Source organism: Peromyscus leucopus, chromosome 18, assembly GCF_004664715.2.
Source record: "Peromyscus leucopus breed LL Stock chromosome 18, UCI_PerLeu_2.1, whole genome shotgun sequence".
Taxonomy (NCBI): domain Eukaryota; kingdom Metazoa; phylum Chordata; class Mammalia; order Rodentia; family Cricetidae; genus Peromyscus; species Peromyscus leucopus.
This window is the reverse complement of record NC_051078.1, coordinates 24,660,381-24,680,361: the sequence shown is the minus strand read 5'-3', so window position 1 is coordinate 24,680,361 and position 19,981 is coordinate 24,660,381. Positions and strand designations below refer to the sequence as shown.

At 41.3% G+C, this 19,981-nt stretch overlaps 1 protein-coding gene across 2 annotated transcripts in view; it reads right to left on the bottom strand.

Moving 5' to 3' along the window:
• The window catches only part of Tmtc2 (transmembrane O-mannosyltransferase targeting cadherins 2), a 419,027-nt gene that overhangs the window by 227,447 nt on the left and 171,599 nt on the right, over nucleotides 1-19,981 (bottom strand). For both annotated transcript variants that reach the window (XM_028883517.2, XM_037196785.1), the window contains exon 2: nucleotides 19,138-19,708. In XM_028883517.2, coding sequence (XP_028739350.1) covers nucleotides 19,138-19,708 — 571 coding nt within the window. The remainder of the gene's footprint in view (nucleotides 1-19,137; nucleotides 19,709-19,981) is intronic.

Genomic DNA, 19,981 nt, shown 5'->3' with positions numbered 1-19,981 from the left:
TAAAAAGCCCTTCAGAAGAGACAGAAGGGGCTGGTGGATATTGATCCAGGCTCTCCCAAAGCTATCCTGTGTTTCTATAGGTGTCACTCCCCACTATATTTCTATCTAACGTTTCTTATCCCTCTTTCCCACCCTGGGAACAAGTGGAAGCTGGCTTCCCACATCTGTCTCAAATATATAAGCTGGAGAGGAAAGGAAGCAAACATTAGAAGTTGATTTCTGACTCCTATGTGGGGACACACACCCAATTTATAGATTTGAACACATATGTGCACACATATGTATAAACTACACACACACAAGAAAGCATGTAACAAATCGGTGATATGAGGCATTGGATGTTAAAAAAAAAAAAGTCATCAAATCCAAATAAGTACTAATTAAAAATAAAATTAGGAGTGATGGCGCATGCTTTTAAGCCCAATATTTGAAAGGCAAAGGCAGAAGAGTCATTGTGAATTTGAAGCCAGGCTGGTCTATATAGTGAATTCAAGGAAAGCTAGTATTACATAGGAGATCCTGTCTGCCCCCTCCCCAACACACACACATACACACCACAAACTTGGATGAGATGTTTAGATGGCATGAAGGCTCTCCTCTAATCATTTGTATTTTTCTAGCACTTTATATGGGGCTTGTCAGCACATACTGCAGAGTAAATAGCAGTTACTGTAGTTAGGCATATAGTTACTGTCTACTACACGTAGGTGTTGGGATAAAATACTACCCACATTTACATTTTCAGCACCCACAAAATATTTTGTTGCTTGTGGAGGAACAGACTATTTATATTCAAATGTAATATAGGCAAATGGCATTGATCCCAATGTCTAATAAAAAATTAGTTTTTTCATGATACCATTTAGATCCTCCATTTTCACTAAAAAAAAATGTACAAGAACAATACAATAGAAAGTCCATGCACTTTGGGGGTGAAATTTTTGCATGGAACCCTTCTTCACTGTGCAAGATCTGTGAATTTGTGAACTAATTATTTCATGCCAATAAGGTTCTGATCTCTCTCCCTATCTGGGCATTAGGTAGACAAAATATATTCTAACACAATGTAACACAGGAGACACCTCGCACACAGTGAGTCTAAAGGGGGTTTTATTATTGCAGTCAGCTCTGTATATATGCAAATGAATGCTAATGAATTTAGAGGGGTTACTTCCCTTCCTTTATAAACAATACAGATGTTAGTACCTCCACTGTGAAGATTATACTGCCGAGGGCAAGGGAATCGAAGACTACAAATTATCCTGTCCAAGAACCAGAAACTTCAGACTGCTGCTTTGACAACTTCAATTCCGCACTTTCTTCCCGCAGCCAAGACCATTTTCCAAATGAGACATCCACGTTTTTTCATCTTTCTTGCTATTTTACCTCTAAAACACATTCATTTGGAACCAGTCTCGTGTTTTACAGATGTAAAGAAATTAATGTCACACACTGTGATCAAAGACACTTTATAACTCATTAAGAGTCAACGTTGTGGAAATTAACTATGTAAAGGTGTGTTACATTTCTCTATGCTGCATTTGTTTAATGATGTTAAGAATTTGTTTAATCATGTAACGATGTGTTGCTGTTTCACCTTGCCTGCCTAAGGCACCCAATTGGTCTAGTAAAAAGCTGAACGGCCAATAGCTAGGCAGGAGAGGAATAGGCAGGGCTGGCGGGCAGAGAGAATAAATAAGGGGAGGAATCTCAGCTGCAGAGAGGAAAGAGGAGAATAAGGAGAAAGGGAGGAAGGGACATGCCATGGGCCGGAAGCAACCACTCAGCCACCAGGCAGCCAAACATGAGAAGCAGTGAAACAAAGATACACAGAAGGAAAGAAAGGCAAAAAGGCCCAAGGCAAAATGTAGATAAAGAGAAACAGGTTGAGTTATAAGAGCTAGCTGGAAACTAAGCAAAGAGCATTCATAATTAATAAGTCTACAGTGGGTAGCTGTTCCAGCTTTGACCTTGAAGTCCTACCCCTAGTGAGGCTTCTGGTAACTGCCATGCCTACCTATAACCTGCCCCTGGGGCAGGGCCATGATGGGAGCCCTTTAAGACCCAAGATCTGGATGTGCTAGCGCTCTTGGTTCCTCGTGATGTTGGATGGTAGACTGAGCAGAGTTCTCCAGAGTATCCCACTGGACTGCACTTCACTTCTCCTGTAACTAATCCCTTTACTGGATGTAAGTTACCCCCAAATAAACCTCCTTTTTAACTATGTGTAGTTGCCTTGATAATCCCCACAATAGAAGTCTCCATGTCATGATTTGGGAGCTGGTTAGTGGCACAAAAGAAAGCCTGCTATAAGCCAAGAAGTGACATTTTAAAAAGCCCCACTGCATCCCTTGAGTTATAAGTTACAGCATGAAAACAAACACACTTTCCGTAACTCATATTGAGTATACTTTAAATTTTCAGCCCTGTGAGTTTGTGTATATGGAAAGGAAAGAAGAGAGACAGTCTACTATCAAATAATTATTTCAAGACCAATCTGTATCTCAGCATCATCCCTGAAAGAGATCTGTATTGTTGGGGGGTAAGAACTGAGTCAAATAATTAAAAAAAAAGAATTAGAATGAAAAGTATGCTTTGTGTTAAGCCCTGCGTAAATACACCATCTGCAAGTGGGTTTAAATCAAGCTGGAGCACCAAAAGCAGCTGAGACTCCTAGTGCAGCTAGTGTGGGAAGGAAAAACCAGGAGCCAAGAAGAAATAAACAAGAACAAGCCATAACTAACAACTCAACTTCAAATGGATGCTTGGAGTTACCAGTACCATAAAGGGACCTACAAGAAAGTTTTTTGAGGGTTTTATTTTATGATTTTTTTTAAATGGCAGAATTGCAATTAGTGATAAACTAAAATGCTAAATGATAGCTACATGGAGTTTTGTTAACTCCTCTCGAATGTAGTTGAAGTCCAACTGGCTGGTTGGAAACTTCCATAGTAACGAGCCTTTAAATATTAAAAAGAGAAGAGGAAAGAGGTCCGGCAAAAAAGCACTAGCTAGACCCGAATGGGACGTGGAGATTATTCACTGTCTCTAATTTTAGCTTCTCAAGTACCAACCTTCTATGGACCCAAATCTATCAATAGAGGGGGTGACAGATTGAAGGATAGGTTTTAATATTCCTCTCCTGTCACCAAACCTTTTGTTTTACTGAAAACTATATTAAATTAATAATATTAAGCGGGAGTCTCACTGTCCATAAGTGCTTCTGAATATCGCCTTCAAACTGACTGAGGGCCTTTAAGTTTTTCTATCAGGACACCACCAGAATTCTGTCCGACCTTTGAAAACCAAACAAAAATTAAACAGACCAAATTTTCTTATTCAGTAGTATCCTGTTTCATGCCACAATTTCTAGTTTAAAACAATTTACCCATAAATGGCTGGTGACCATTCAAATGTGATAGAACAAAAGAAAACTCATGAAGAATCCTGAAGTTTTTTTTTCTAAAAACACAGTCACCCCTACATCACCTTCATATATCATGTCAATTAAATAAAAATTTTAAATAATGAATTTCCTGAAAGCCCTAGGTTCATATCAGCAAGGCAAAGTTAGTGAAATTTAAGTTCCTGTGAAAGGAATTTCATCTGAATAGTGTAACATTTCTAAGGTGCCCAGTGTATTTCGAGAAATATTCTGGCAGCTAGAAAAATACCATCGCTCTGTAAACCAATGTTTCTGTCTTCCAAGCCTCCCTGTGAGATGGCAAAATCAAGTCCAAGACTGAGCAATAGCACCAAAATGCAACTTTTGAAGCTTTGATGAAAAGGTTTGTTATAACAGAAAGTCTGGAGTCAGCGGCAACAACACAACCAGGCAGGTTGGGAAGAATAAGAGCAGAAAAGAGATTAGCATTCACCTCCAGGTGAGAACACTACTTCTTTCCCTCAAAAGAATGAGACATGAAGGCTGTGAGCTCCTGCAACCACCAAACTAATCTTCCTTCCTATAAACCTGGCTAAAAGGAAAATATAGAGGAAAGAGAATGGTGGGGGGTGGGGGGTGACAGGAAATCCTGGCTCTCTTTCAGACACAGAAGCAACAGCACCCTCCTGAGCCCGAAGGGGAAAAAATCAGGCTACTAAATTGTGAGATAAGGACAAGACATTCACAGCCGAGGGAAATTTAGCATTGGCACTGACATGTATACTTATTTTCAGTCAAAAATAAACATCAGCTGTCAAATGATGCTGTTCAGAAGGATCTTTGAAAGGTGCTTTCTCTTCATAGAGCAAGCATTCCATTCTAGTTTCCTGTGAGTTCAGCATCCATCCCAATCACTAGTCTAATGTGGTTCGAAAATGGCCAAAGCTACATGTATCAATGGCTCCCTAAAATAACAGATAAAGCATCCATAAATACATAGATGTTGGGGGAAATGACAACATCTATTGCATTAGTGACCTGTGTGCATATGCATGCATGTGCGTGATATGCATGCATGCACGTGTCCATATGTGCCCCCTCATTCATGAACGGACTTCTGGGAGATAGAGACAATGCTGGGTGTGTTCCTCTGTTGTTTACCCCTTACTTTTCTGAGAAAGCGTGTCTCACTGAGCCTGGCATTTGCTGACTGAGCTAGACTGGATGGCTAGCAAGCACCTGATAGCTATCACGATGCTCCCCAACACTAGGCTTGCAGTGATCTACCTTCTACATGGGTGCTAGCAACCCAAATCCAGGTCCTGCTCCTTGTGTGGCCAACACGGTACCTACTGAGCCATCCTCTTGTCCCTGTGATTAGTTACTTTTGACCATTATGACAGAATGACTGACAGATGTAGTGTCAAGGAAGAATGTGCTTTGCTTCACAGTTTCAGGGGATAAAATGGTTTGACTAAAAATGCCCCCACCCCGGGCTTATATATTTAAAAGATTAGTCACCAAGAAGTAGAACTACTTGCCGGGCGGTGGTGGCGCCAACCTTTAATCCCAGCACTCGGGAGGCAGAGCCAGGCAGATCTCTGTGAGCTTGAGGCCAGCCTGGACTACCAAGTGAGTCCCAGGAAAGGCGCAAAGCTACACAGAGAAACCCTGTCTCGGAAAAAAAAAAAAAAAGAAGAAGAAGTAGAACTACTTGAGAAAGATCAGGAGGTGTGGCCTTGTTGGGAGAAGTGTATCTGTGGGGGGTGGGCTTGGAGGTGTCAAAAGACCACACTCAGCTCAGAGTATCTTTCCCTCTTCCTCCCCTTCTCTCTCCCCTCCCCCTCCTTCTCTCTGACTGTTGCCCATGGAGCAGGATGTAGCTCGAAGCTACTTCTCCAGCATCATGCTTGCCTGTATTCTGTCATAAAGATAAGGAACTAACCCTCTGACACTATAAGCAAGCTCCCAATTGAATGTTTTCTTTTACAAGGGTTGCTTTGGCCATGGCGTATCTTCACAGCAACAGAACAGTGACTAAGACAGGGTTTTCGGTACATTATGGTAGAGATGACAATGCAGGATGGCTGTGTCGCAGAAGCTGATGGCATTGTGGCTGTGGGGGCGGGGCAGACCTGGGTTGGCAGTGCAACTCTCAAACTCAGGGGGTAGGAGTAGGAGGATCAGGAGTTCAGGTCAGCTTCATTGACATTGGGTGTTGGAGGTGAACCTAAACTACATGAGATCTTAGCAGCTCATGAAACCACAAAGAAAAGAAAACACAAAACAGAAGCAGGACCTGTGTGACCCTCAAAGGCTCACCCTCACAGTGTCAACTTCCCCAATCAAACCCACATGGCTTGCCCTAAGGTCTCATCTTCCAAAATATTCCAAAATCACACTCTAACACTCTGACTCATAACAGTCACATACCTTTCTAAAAACAGGGTTCAAGATTGATCTTTATCATACTCTGTCATGAAAATAAATTATACATAATGGGCAAATGAACTGGGATATTTTTGCCTGTCTCTTCAAACTAGGAAAACTAAACATTCTGCATAATTTGTACTTTTTCATATTAGTAGAACGTATGGAAATGAACTCATAAAACTCCCAACATAAACTGTGTGTAAGCTGATGACACTAAGAAGTTTTTATTCTTGTAGTTTCTTCTCTCGGAATGTACAACCCAAGACGTACATCCCCACACACATATTCCACGACGGAAGTACCTCCAAGTAGCTCTACAATAAAAACGAAGAAACTGCTCTCCAATAGTTGGACTATTAATACTAATTCAATACTAATAATTAGTCCAATGCTAATATAAATTCACAAAATTAAAACATTTTTATGTTTTCACTTCTTAACTAGAAAAAAAAATTTACTTTTTTGATTTTGTGTTTGTTTTATTTTCTTGTTTTTATTGTTGTTGTTGTTGGCTCTTTGAGACAATGCCTGTCTATGTGGCTCAAGCTGCTTCGAACTTCCAATGACCCTCCCAAGAGGCAGGACCACAGTCACACAGCACTAAACCAAATGGACACAAGTCCTCTCTTGACTTTAATGAGTACTTTTTTTAACTTTCAGAATTGATACCTCATGCCGCAGAAGTCTTCACATATCTGTAGCTGGAAATGTGCATTCTGTGTAGCCACAGATAAAGGAAATTTGGGGATGGTTTTCTGTGTCTTCACTTACTGAAAACTCGCTCTGCCTTCATTTTTTTCCCCTTTATTTTCCCTATGTTCTTGTTGTTTTCTTCGGAACTTTACTATATGAAAATAGTAGTGCTAATTTAATGTTGATTTCACAAGTAAAATCTGAGCCATAGAAAGCTAGAGCCATGAATCCATACATAGGTGCCATGGATTCTCTATCATATCAAAGGCGCTCATGATGATTGCCACAGCTGATTTTCCTGACATGAACAAACATGTAGAGACTGGGTGGGGAAGGGGGAATGTCCTTTGGAACGGAAACACTGACTTCACTAATCAAGGCTATAATTACTGAAGAAACACGAATTAAACTCTGAATTCATGCTATTTTACTTGACGCATGAGTTATAATCAGATCAACAGAGCATAGGGGAGCCATCTGGCCACTGCGGCATTGCAGACACATGGAGAGCAAGGGCACACTGACCTTCCTGCCACCACACCGTCACGCACATTGGCACTAGAAGGTTCTGTTTTTCCCTTCTGATTTCTCATTATCCTTTCTGAAGAAAGGACACTCTGATCAATAGGCTCAAAACCAGGATGCCTACAGAAAAAAATAGAACTATAACCCTCTCCATTATGTCAGACACCATACAGAGCCTAACTATTAATGCATTTGATATAATAGTCTTATCAGCTCCTCCCATCATACCTTGTAAGGACTCTCTAATATATTCATGGCTCTAGCTTTCTATGGCTCAGATTTTACTTGCGAAAGCAACATTAAATTAGCATTTTCATTGTTCTGGGCATCTACTAGGTAATGACAACGGATTTCAAATTTCTGTAAAGCACATCTTTTTCCGTGAAACTGACAGTCCTAAGTACGAGTAACCTGATAATCATGATATCCTCGTCAGTCAATTTGATTCCTCTGAGGCAGCAGGTTATGGAAAACTGAGCTGAATGATGTAATATGCATCCCAGGCAGAGTGTTAGGAGAGCAGCAAATAGGATTTCAATGAGATTCATTATTTATTCATCACAAGATCCAATTTGGGTGTCATTTCCACTGCATACTTAACTGGTTGAAATTCAGTGCTGATAGAGTATTTATTCTGCCATGTAAAAAAAGGATGCTTTCAATGTTTTCTTTTTTTTTCCTCTATCTTCCTCTTTGAAAGAGTTCAAAACAAAGAGAGATTTTGTGCCTCATGGCCATTCATAAGCGTATCTGAACTCCTGTTTGGCAAAGCTAGAAGAACAGACCGAGGAGAAAGCCCTTAAGGACACCCTGTTTTTCTCATTAGGAGTATAGAACAACATGCCAAATATTCAGTAAAAAGAAAATAATACTAGTGATCAGAAAAAAAAATTACTTTCTAATGCTGAAGAATGAGGTATATGCTATTATGGGACACTCACTGAATAAGTAGCAACCTCAACTCCTGAGTCTGCTTCTCAGTCTCATCAGAACTCTTCCTTGAGTTTAGAGAAAGCACAGCCCACAGGCAAAATTGAAGTTGCTCATCCTACACTCTTTCTGTGGATTGACCGAAGTTCACATGCAGGCAAAAATCATAAAGTGTCTACCTACATTTGTGGAACCACAGCATGTTTTAAAATGCCCAATTTCATCACACACGCTAGGTCTTAACTCCTTTCTTTAGTCCTTTTCCTTTGTAAACATCACATTCCCTATCTCCCGAAACACTCCTCAGTATTCCCGTGATTTTTCCTCTGTACGTTGCTCACACTGAGCCCTCCGCTCTGCCTCACTTCTTGAACATGAAATGCTTACTTCTAACTATTTCCTGAATGTCTGCTCACATATCTCCTCTCTAGAAGGTATATTTTTGGTCAGAAAGCAACTTTCTCTTCTTCCATATTCCCCTCGAACTCCTAATCTTCATGCATGCCACCATGTTAGCATTTACATCCTCTCCTTCCAACTACACACTACTCTTCAAAGTCCTTAAAGGCAGATGCGCTCAGTGCATCATTCTATTCCCGCATCATCAAACATACTGCCTGGTACATAGATGAAATCCCCTTTCATAAGTAACTTGTGAATATGTTCTGTTCCGAGGATTAAGATTTAATGGAAGCATTAGAGAACATTGCAAAGGTAGTCACTTCCCAAATTTAAATGATTCAACCTGAATCTCAATGGCATGTGGCATGCAGAATCATTTCAGCTGAGCAAAGGAGCCCACCTGCAGAAATGAAATGCCTTCTTGATCTCTGACTTTCTGAATTGTAAACTATTTATGAACCTTGACCTTATTTGTAGTTATTATCTGGTTAGCAGTGCTGGCAGCTGTTAAAGTTTTAGAGTGCCACAGGTCATGAATATTAAATGCAACAAAAAGGATACTGGGAGAAAATCCAAGTTCATTTGTAAGTGCATGACAAACAGCCCTACCGCTTCAGTAAGGCGAGGAAATCCTGTGTCGAGATGCGGATAGCTTGCTGTATCTGGATTCCCACAAGGTCAAGTGTAAGGGAACAGAGGGGAAAGGAAATCACAGTGTGGAGTGGTGCTTCAAGTGGAGTTCACAGATGTTGATTGAGAAAAATCAAAAACAGCCGTGATTTCACATTTCATTCAGTACAGTTGAGACGAGGGTCCCAACTTAACAAAAACCACAATCCAGTAGATACACATAAGGGACAGCGCTAGGAATGGGAATAGATCCTACTGATGTCATCCCCCAGCAGCTAATCAAATAAAAGAAAAAAAAAAAGCACATGTAGCCTCAATATGCAAACACCTGCAGGTTCCGCATCTCCAGTTTTGTATTCTTCTTTTAACCAAATGAAATGGTCGGATGTGCAGGACAGCATTTAACACACGAAGTGTTCGGGTGGTAATGCACCCAGATCCTTTAATGGAACATAAACTCCTTTAGGGATCTTTCTCACGATCAACCTTAAATTCCTGGCAAGGAGGGTCATTTGTCAGATTTATCCTCCACATACATCCAGAGCTTAGGTTAAAACTAAGACAAAGATAAAGCTCATATACCATGGACAACCTCGGTAATACACATGCTCTTTGGCATTAAACAAAACAAAAAATCCTCACTTCTAAAAATGACTTATTTTTCCAGTGTCAGTAGCTCCCATTTTCCCATATAATAGCTTAGCCTTTTATCATGTGTATGTGAAATAAAGACACAAATTTAATTTAAAGATATTGTCCATTTTGGAAAGAAATATTGCAAAATGAAACTAGCCATGTGTCTTAGTTAGGATATCTAGGGGTGTGATAAAACACCATGACCAAAACAGCACACCGGGGAGGAAAGGGGTTATTCGACTTACACTTTCACTCTGTGGCCCATCACTGAAGTAAGCCAGGACAGGAATGCAAACAGGAGGCAGGAGCTGATGCAGAGGCCATGCATTGGACTGGCTGGCTTGCTCTCCATGCCTTGCTCAGTCTCCTTTCTTAAAGAAACAAGGACCACCAGCCCAGGGATGACCCCACCCATAATGGGCTGGGCCCTCTCACATCAATTACTCACTAAGAAAATGATCTACAGGCTTGCCTACAGCTGAGTCCTATGGAGACAATTTCTCAACTGGGGCTCCCTCCTCTTAAATGACTCCAGCCCGTGTCAAGTTGACATAAAATTAGCCAACACACCATGTTTTTAAAAAATTCTTTAAAAAGCAACCGAATTGGTTTCATTCTCCCAAATTATCTCAGGCTAGTATTAGAATTCCTACATCGGAATGTAGGATGCAGAGATCCACAGCCAAACACCAGGCAGAGCTCCAGGAGTCCAGTCAAAGAGAGACAAGAGGGATTCTATGAGCAAGTGCACCAAGATCATGATGGGGAAACCTGCAGAGACGACCAAACCAAACTAGTGGGAACTCATGAAAGTTGGATCAATGGTTGTGGAGCCTGCATGGGACTGGGCTAGGCCCTAGGCATGGCTAGACAGTTGTGTAGCCTGATTTACTTGGGGGCCCCCTGGTGGTAGGATCAGAATTCATCCATCCCTGGTGCATGAGCAGGGTTTTTGGAGCCCACTACCCAGGATGGGACACCTCCTGCAGCCTTGAGGCAGGGGAGGAGCTTGGACTTGCCTCTACTGGATGTGCTTCCCCATGGGAGGCCTTGCCTTCTTGTGGGAAAGAGTGGGGGGTGGGTTGGGAGGCAGAGGCTGGGGGGTGGGCAAAAGTAGGAAAGAGGGGAATCTTTGATTGGTGTGTAAAATCAATGGAAAAAGTTAAAAAAAAAGAACTCCTACATCGAGTTTTGATTCGAGGATCCCTTTTATGTATTGCTTTCATATTTTCGATCTGTCACTAAGTAATGACGAAGCTAAGGATGTTTCCACATTAGCACAGTTCAAAGATGTTAAATAGACACAGCGAATGGCTCTGAGCAAGTAATGACTAATGCTTGGTGGTTTTTTGTTTTTTTCGTTTTTTGTTTTTTCCCGAAACAGGGTTTCTCTGTGTAGCTTTTTGCCTTTCCTGGAACTCGCTTTGGAGCCCAGGCTGAGATCTGCCTACCTCTGCCTCCCGAGTGCTGGGATTAAAGGCGTGCGCCACCACCCCCCGGCTGGTGTTTTTCTATTGGCTTAGCTGCTATACTTGAATCTACTGATATTCCAACTACCTTCTTTCTGTGGCTCTGTGGCCCTGCAGACTGTGGCCTGGTGAGATTTTCAGTCCTGCCAACACTGGCTCGGCTGCAGCCACCAAATGTAGTTTTTAACTAAGTTTCTACTATTCTATTTAGCAATAAAGACTGAGGAGTCAGATATTGCAGGTGAAAACCTGCTAGATCAGAGAGGCCAAGAAGTGACCAGCTGAGCATCTTTTTGGCCAGAGACCCAGCAAGAGAGCCTCTCTCCAGCTGTCCCAAAGCAAAAGACCAAGTTCTTCGCTACTCTTTCCTGTGCAGCTCTCTATCGATATTCCTGTATTCCCCATAATCTCTCTGGCTAGTTCCTGTTGACTAGCTGCTGGTTCTGGCCCCTGATCCAAGGTTGATTTTATTAACACAGTCTTGGGGTTTCACCATGTGATCAAATATCCCACAACAAATGCACGATATGAGAAAGGTTGCTTTTGCTGTTTTTTTGTTTTGTTTTGTTTTGTTTTTTATCTACCAGATACCTCTTAGAATTATGGGAGGCTTTAAAAACAAACAGTGGGCAGATAAAAGTATAATATTTATTTGCATGGTCAGTTTGAGCATATTTCAAGGTCCTTTGCCATTTATTTTTGAACACATGAAACTAAGTAAGTGACAGGAACGCAGTGGAATGCTAAAATAGCCATTGGGTGAGTGGTCAAGAAAATTTGTTTTTTCTGGAACGAATAGCTTCTACTCTTTTATTCCAGACCCACCAATGTAGGAATGGAATCCTCATTGTGTGAAAGTCGGTGTATATACAAATTAACTTCAACATCTCAGCAAAATACTTCAGAAGGTAAGGTTAAAGTGTGAATTACATTATTAGCTGTGTACCTACAATGTGTCCAGGTGTGTAACATGGGCACAGGGATAACATAGTAGGTTCATAAAACAGAACCCCACTGCTGACAGCTAAAAATGACTTCTGTTCTTCAACATTTCTGCAGATTTTATATCTAATATCTTAGGACAGTTCCTTCTAACTACTGAATAAACTATAGTTCGTTAGTGTTCAACCATATTATTTCATAAATCGCATTAGTTCTCTTGGTAAGCATTTGTTAAATAATTTAAATGCGTTAAAATTTTTAGTGCAATAAGAACAGTGCCTGGTGGGTGGAAATATTAGGTATTTGTTAGATATTAAGTAAATATCTACTATATGCCATGTACTCACATACTTAAATGTGATATATCTTTTGCAAAACTGCAAAAACCACATACATAATATGGACATGTTATGGCAAATTTTGCTGTCAAAATGAACAAACGCAGCTATATCAAATACTTCTGTTGGACTCAAACAGGATTTGTATTTTATTCATTAGGAAGGGAGTATGTATGTGGTGTGTGTATTTGCACATGTGTGCACATTGAGGCCAACAGACGATATCAGGCATCATTTTCCAGGAGTGCTCTACCATGTTCCTTGAGACAGGGTCATTCATTGGCCTGGAACTTGCAAAGTAAGCTAGGCTAGATGACCACAAGAATCCATCTATCTCTACCCACCCTGCACTATGATCTTAAGTGTATGCTACCATGCCCAACTTTCAAAACATGCTTGCATCCTCATCTCTTTAACACCTCAGTCTTTTCCCTGGCCTACTATTTGTTTTTAAAAGTAAACAATATCAAATGTAACATTAGATGTCACAGGAAATATTTAAGATGTATTTCTTCTTAAACAAAAAACCATTGGGCTCTGCCAAATCGAAACCCAAGTGTGTTCTTTCTGGAATAACAAAGGTACAGAGGAATAACAGTGGCAAAATATGATGCTGAATTTATCTGGTAGATATTTGGGAACCAGGAAAGGATTTGGATATGAATTACAGAAACAAACAAACAACAAAAAACCAAACGTCAATCTTGCTGGTTCAAACAAACCCAAGTTTTAGGAAGACAGCCCTTTTCAGATTTGGATATTTGACTATTTCTCTAGTTTGTCGTATAGAATTGAACATATATTTATGTTTAATACTTTAATAGGGCAAAGATGCATATATTTTGGGGCAAACCACATGACTGTGATGTAGAGTTAGCTGGTAAGATATTAAAAAATGATTGTTCTTCTGGATGAAAAGGATCCTGCAGGCATATCCTGTGGCCCATGGACTGTATGCTATTCCAGAGAGTTATGTATATGTCCAATATAAAATTACAAATTACAAAAATTATAAAATAAAAAAGCTTATTTAAAAGCTTACATGTTTTGATTGCATGGTTCTAGAACATTATTTCTGTTGATGTCTCAATGTCAAAAAGTTGGGCGGGCCTGTAATCCATTTGTATCATTTCCTTCAAAACACTTTCTTCTTGGGAAGCATAGAAAACTCATCTCAGGGTTATAATTTTCCATAGCCTCCTCATACAGTCTATGCTCATATTTGCAAAGCTCACAGTTATGAGACTCTGGTTGACGGTGTGTGTTTTTGTCAGCCTACTACAGACTGAGTGGATTGCTGACATCATAGCCCATCAAACCCCAGCAGGAGCCTTAAGGGTGAGATGAAAAATGACAACATCTACCACTGTTACTTGTTTTTTCCTCAGCTGATATATTAGATACCTTCTGAAAGTGGGCACCCCAGCTCACACTAAGCACCTCAAAGTTTACCACAACTACTCTAAAAACAGGAAGGAACTGACTCACCTACCAGAGGAGGCAACAGATCAAGGAACAAGGCCAAGGTACCTGTTGCTTGTGAGCAAAGACCAGGTCTCATTTCCCTCTTACGGTGCTGCCAGTCACCTGACTTTGTACTTCTTTGCTCATTTTCTGCCTTCCACTACAGTGCAGAGGTCACTAGAGAGCCTCAAAACTATGCATTCTAATCCCAGTGTGTTTCATTTTCTGGGTGTCTGTAGAACCAGCCTGTCTCCACTTTAGGCTTAAAAGTCATCTTATAGTAAAGACAAACTAGGTTCACTCCTGTTTCTCAAGGAATGGGTTATGCTCCACTTGTATCACCTTAAATACAAGTGGCTCTGTACTGCCTGTTCCAGGAATGGCAATCGTGGTGTCTTTGTTTCAAAAAGTTGTTTATGACCATCTTGCAACCCTACTATGGTGGTATTTTATTTGTACTGAAATGTGATTTTAATTGTATGTTAATAAATAAAGTTGCCCGGGGGTCAGAGCTATTAGAGCCATAGAAAGAGCATGGCGGTGGTGGCACACGCCTTTAATCCCATAGATCTCTGTTTGTTCAGGGATACAGCTAGCATTGGAGACACACGCTTTTAAGACCTGGAGGGCTGTACTTATAGGCAGTGACAAGGCAGTCATGTGTTTGGGTTTACAACCAATGAAAAGGCAGAACAGAAAGACTATTTAAAGACATACACACAGGAAATAGCTCTCTTTCGGAAAGCTAGGAGCACTGCAGGAGGAAGGGTAAGATTTTAGCTCTGAGCGCTGACCTCTTGGCTTTCTCTTTTACATTGGTTCTGTGTTTTTTATTTAATAAGACGGTTGGTTACATCTGCACCCTACCTTTGTTCCAAAGGGTTATATGACCACTTATGAATACCTTGTTATGACTAGCTTGTTATGCCAACCTTCCAACCATGTCTTGTTTCAGGGGCCCCTGTAGGGGTAACTTGCCCTTATATTCTGCTCCTGTAAGCCCATCTATTTTTGCCCACCAAATCCCCCATTTGGAAACAGCCCTACCCCTGAGTTATAAAAGCCTTGTCTACCTTATATGCTGACTTCTTGAACTCCATCTTAAGGAGAGGCAGCCATGTGCATGAGGCTTACTTTAATTAATGGCTTGCTTTGATCATTTTGGCCATTATGATTTGGGTCGGTGGTCTTTCTCCTCCCATCTTTGGGATTAGCAGTGACCTTCACCTCCACTGAAAATACAGGGGCATGGTAAAATCATCTCTGTTCTTCCTTGTAAATATAAAGAATCTAGTATCCCAAGGTCCACATTAGGGACACTGACTCCAAAGCTAAGAATGACAGAAAAAGCTTAAACAGAAAGAATTAAAAACAGTAACTCTAATCAGATAAAGGGTTTTTCTACCTCCGTCACTCCCACAGCTGGTGCCTGGCCTGGAAGCAAGGGTCAAGCACAGTCCCAGTAAGTATTGCCAAAGAAGAGTCCTGGAACGAACTGTGCCTACAAACACTGACTGACCAAAAGACCACAGTGAGGTGGAGTTGTGGGTTCAGATGCCAATTACCTTATCTCTGGCTAGCTTTAGCCTCCTGGACAAACTACCTCTGGATAGGAATTAACATCATCTGTCTAATTGATTAAAAAACAAAACAAAAACTATTTTGGACTCTATTAACTTAACATACCAATAGCTCCCACCAACCCAAAAGCTAAACATGTCATCAGACAATATCAAAAGCCTACAGGAGAGATTCTCCTATCTTGCTGTAACCCATCTCTAGTGTTTCCATCGGTCTGTCAATAAAGCTTCTTGATTTATGGTCTTCTTAATTTTGTTAATGTAAAAACTTCATGAAACTCCTTCCACATTGGAACACTGAATCTGGGCCAACTTAAATCTGTATTCAACTATCTCCTCATTCCCTTTGAGGTGGGAGCTGTGTTTTGGGTGTCCACAGTATGCATTTCAAAACAAGCCAGGACACTGAACCATCAAAAGTAGGAAGTCCTTTTCCTAGAAATGGGGCCTCACTCCCTAAGGAGTGTCTCCGTTACAGGCATTTCATATCTCATAAGCAGGAGGTGCATGATGTGAGGCTGCCAGAAGACATACAGAAAGCGCAGATGAATTCTAAAGTCACATAAATAATTGTTTATGTATGTCACAACTATTGTCTAGAATATTCTTAAGGTAAGGAGCTTCCTGATAAAGAACTGGACCTTTGAAAATATGCTAGGAAAACTGAAGTTTTCTCCAAAGACGACTTTAAAGGTCCTAAAAGCAAGTCCTGGGACCAGCGGGTGGTGGGGCATGCCTTTAATCATAGCACTTGGGAGGCAGAGGCCAGCCTAGTCTACAGAGGGAGATCCAGGACAGGCACCAAAACTACACAGAGAAACCCTATCTCAAAAAAAATAAAAAAAAAAAAATAAAAAATAAAAAAAAAGCAAGTCCAACATTAACATATCAAAATAATGAGCTACTGAATTGGAAATTCCGCATAAGGAACCAAGGTGCTGCACAGGCCACCAGCAGGACCACCAACCACAAGGCTGCAGCGCCTCTGTCCTCAAAGAGACACCCATCTCCATAAAGCCTAGGGCCAGGAAATATCCTTGTTCTTTTTCAAATTCAGTGGAACAAGAAGGTTGTTATTGCTGATGACATCATATTAGAAAAAAAAATTAGTCTCTGCCTTGCTATAAGAATTCAAAGTGATTTGAAATGGAGAGCTCCACTTGTAAGCCATATGCTGTTTTCCAGCATCAAACTCTAGGCAGAGTTCTCCTTAAAGTGACAACACTGAATTGAAATCACAAAAGAACTTCAAGAAGCCTGAATCCTTGAGCTCTAAGTGAAAAGGCCATGGTCCCCCTCTGACAATTAATAAGAATAGGGCTGAGGAGATGCCTCAGTGGTTAAATGCACCTGCTGCTCAACCTTGAGGACTGGCATTCAGGTCAGAGTTATGCCTGTAACTCCAGCTCCAGGGGACCCTACACTCTCCATGGGCCTCTGCAAAGGCACAGGCATGGGTACCCACACAGATACGAACATATAAATAAATACAATTAAAATCATAAATAATAGTAATAATAAATAAATGCTTTGGATTTTCTCCCATCCATGTTTCTCATGCAATTCAATTTTAAGCAAAAGGGGACTTCAACTTCAGAGAGAAAAAATAGAAAAATCTGTCAGCTTCTTCATAAGTGAGTATCAAAACCATAGTCTACTGCTTGTTGAGGGTGGTGGAGCAGTCTTCTAGTCCCGGCTACTCAGGAGGCTGGGGTGAGATGAGCCCATTTAAAGCCTGGCTGGGCAATACAGGAAGTCTCTCATCTCAATCAATCAATTTTATAAATGTCATCTCTCATGTCTAAATGAGATGTGGGGAGCCTGCCTGGAAGAGGTGACCTTTCTACACCATAGCGGGGTAGTTTTTAAACTTTCTGTTTACAATCAAACCAAAGGTGAGTTCCGAATGAAGGGGGGTGAAGAGATAGGAAGGAAGTTTCTCAAAGCCCCACCCCCGCCCCCAAAAGCTACCCTTTATGGGAAATTTCTTGAACTGTGAGTATTGACCTTCAATGTGAGGGTTGCTAGGAGCTTGGCAGGAGGTGAAAGCCTCCAAATGCACAGTGGTCAAAAGTGTCTTCCACTTTATACACAGAAAAACAGGTGTTTCTGACGTCACTGGCCTGTGTTACATCACCAGTATTGCACCTTGTGATTTCACCCGAGCCTTGTTCTCAGTCCACAACGTACATGCTTCATACTATGCAAACAAACACCACCCAATACATCCCAGCTCAAATTTGAGACCATTGTATATAACTGCAGTGTGTCCACTGTACCTCCAAAGTTTTAATGCTCTTTCAAAACTATAAGTTTTATTACAAAATAGCAACTGCTATAATTTCCCTACAGTCGTTACTCAGCACACTGATACCACCTGAGTATGCCTCTGGACCAGACTGTGCTAGAATGCTTGATTTTAAAAGATCTGCTGTCTGGCTGGGCAGCGGTAGTGGCTTACACCTTTAATCCCATCACTCATACTCGGGAGGCAGAAGCAGGCATATCTCTGTGGAGGCTAACCTGGTCTACAAAGGGAGTCCCAGGACAGCCAGGGCTGTTACACAGAGAAACCCTGTCTTGAAAAGCAAAAAACAAAACAAAACAACAACAACAACAAAAAAGTGTTGTCTAGGCTAAATTTCATTTTAAAAAATTGTGACAATAATTTTGGCATGGTATTAGAAGAGTCTATAACAATTCTTAAAGTAGCCTTGAATATATTTCTGTCGTTGTGTGCTAAGTATTTATATTGCGATCTTTACGGTGACAATAAACTCAACTTGTCGATCAAATCTGAAAAACTCTGAAGATGTTCTGTGCTCTATCGTGTCTGATATTTAGTCTGAGACTTAACACTTTGTATAAAAATAAACTAGGACATCCATTTCATTCCTAGGTGAATTCACTCGGCTTAAATAAATGGTAAATTACCTACAGTGAATCCTTGCTGTGTCCATGTATTTATGTTCCTGTTTACCCAGAGTCAAGTAACCAAGCTCCACCAGCCAAAAAAAAATTCTGTCTCTTTAAGAATATAGGGATCCCCAAAATCCTTCCATAACATTTGGAACAACATTATATTTGAAATCACTAAGGGAATACACAAACATTAAGCCCGGACGCAAAGGTCTTAATTGGCCTCAAGGTAAAACTTATAATAACTGCACTGCGCTTTGCCTCGTCTATTCTTATCTACCGAAAACAAAGAAAAGGTGAACATGAGTCACTGTTTTAGTATCCGACTTCCCAGTGCCCTGCGAAGAGGGATGTTTTCAAAACTCAGGCACAGTCTCAGATTAGCAGAAAAACACAGGGTTTCCCCTCCATGGAATCCAACATCTAGCTCCATCATCAGCTGTGTTATTTTTACAAATCCACATCACAGGCAATTACTGGATTATATTGAACTCGGCAAAAAAAAAAAAAAAGTGAACTGAATACACTTTACAAGGCAAAAACTATTCTCCTGCCACCTTAGACATTGTGAAAAGACATTCAGAAACCTAAGGAATAAAACAAACAGTGCTGGAAACCTTTCTTGGTTAGAGGAAGGTCAAAGGGGGCACGCTACTGAAGGAAAGCTCAAAAGGGCCTCATTAGAAACTCTGCTTGCAGAAGAACACATCTGCTTTCTTAAGCGGTGGCAAAGGACCAAGCCTGTGCATGAGTCAGTAAGGCGATGCTCCAGGGAGGCAACAATCACTTACTTTGCAAATGGTCGGTAAGATCTGCTTCATTTTCAGCCGGTGGAAGACAAAGACGTCGTAAACGGCCGACACCGCCAGGACAGTCACCCCCTGTTCCTTCCACAACATACTGCATCCTGCGCACAGTCCGGTCCCCAGGAACCAGCCCCAAGTCCTGGCCGAGTAGCCTCTTGTAGAACAGTGCTTAACGTAGCAGAGCAAGGAAAGGAGGAAAAACAGACTGGCACCCACATCTGCCCGGCCCACGATGCCCGCCACGGCCTCCGTATGAATGGGGTGAGAAGCGAACATCAAGCCGGCCATGAAAGTCCAGTATCCATCCCCGAGAAGGACCTTGGAGAAGCGTGTGAAGAGCCCGGTGACAGCCGCATGCAACAGGACGTTGACGAGATGGTAGCTCCAGGGATTCAGTCCTCCGATGGCATGGTTCAGTCGAAAGGAAAGAGTGCAGAGCGGCCGGTAGGACTTGTGGCTGCCACTGTGAGTTAGAAGAGTCCCCCAGAAATCATTGTAGAAAATGTGTGTCCATGGGGTTTCTGGGAGCAGGTCCTGATTCGTCTTGATAGCACGGCTGAAAAAAAAAAAAATTAAAAATCAAATGCAAAACATCTATTTTTTAAAAAACGGACATTGACATTGATGAGATATTCCCAGTACACAGAGGTTGAACCCAGATCATCCCCTTACTGCCTAAGGCTAGAGTCAGGGCTCCTTCGCTGTCCTGAGAAGCTGGTCCTTGATAAGCACAGCCTTTGAAGAACGAATGAATATAAGCGCCCCGCCAGCATTTTCAGCCTCCTGTGGCAGCTCCCAAACAATTGTTCTGACCCCCTTGTGGAACTCT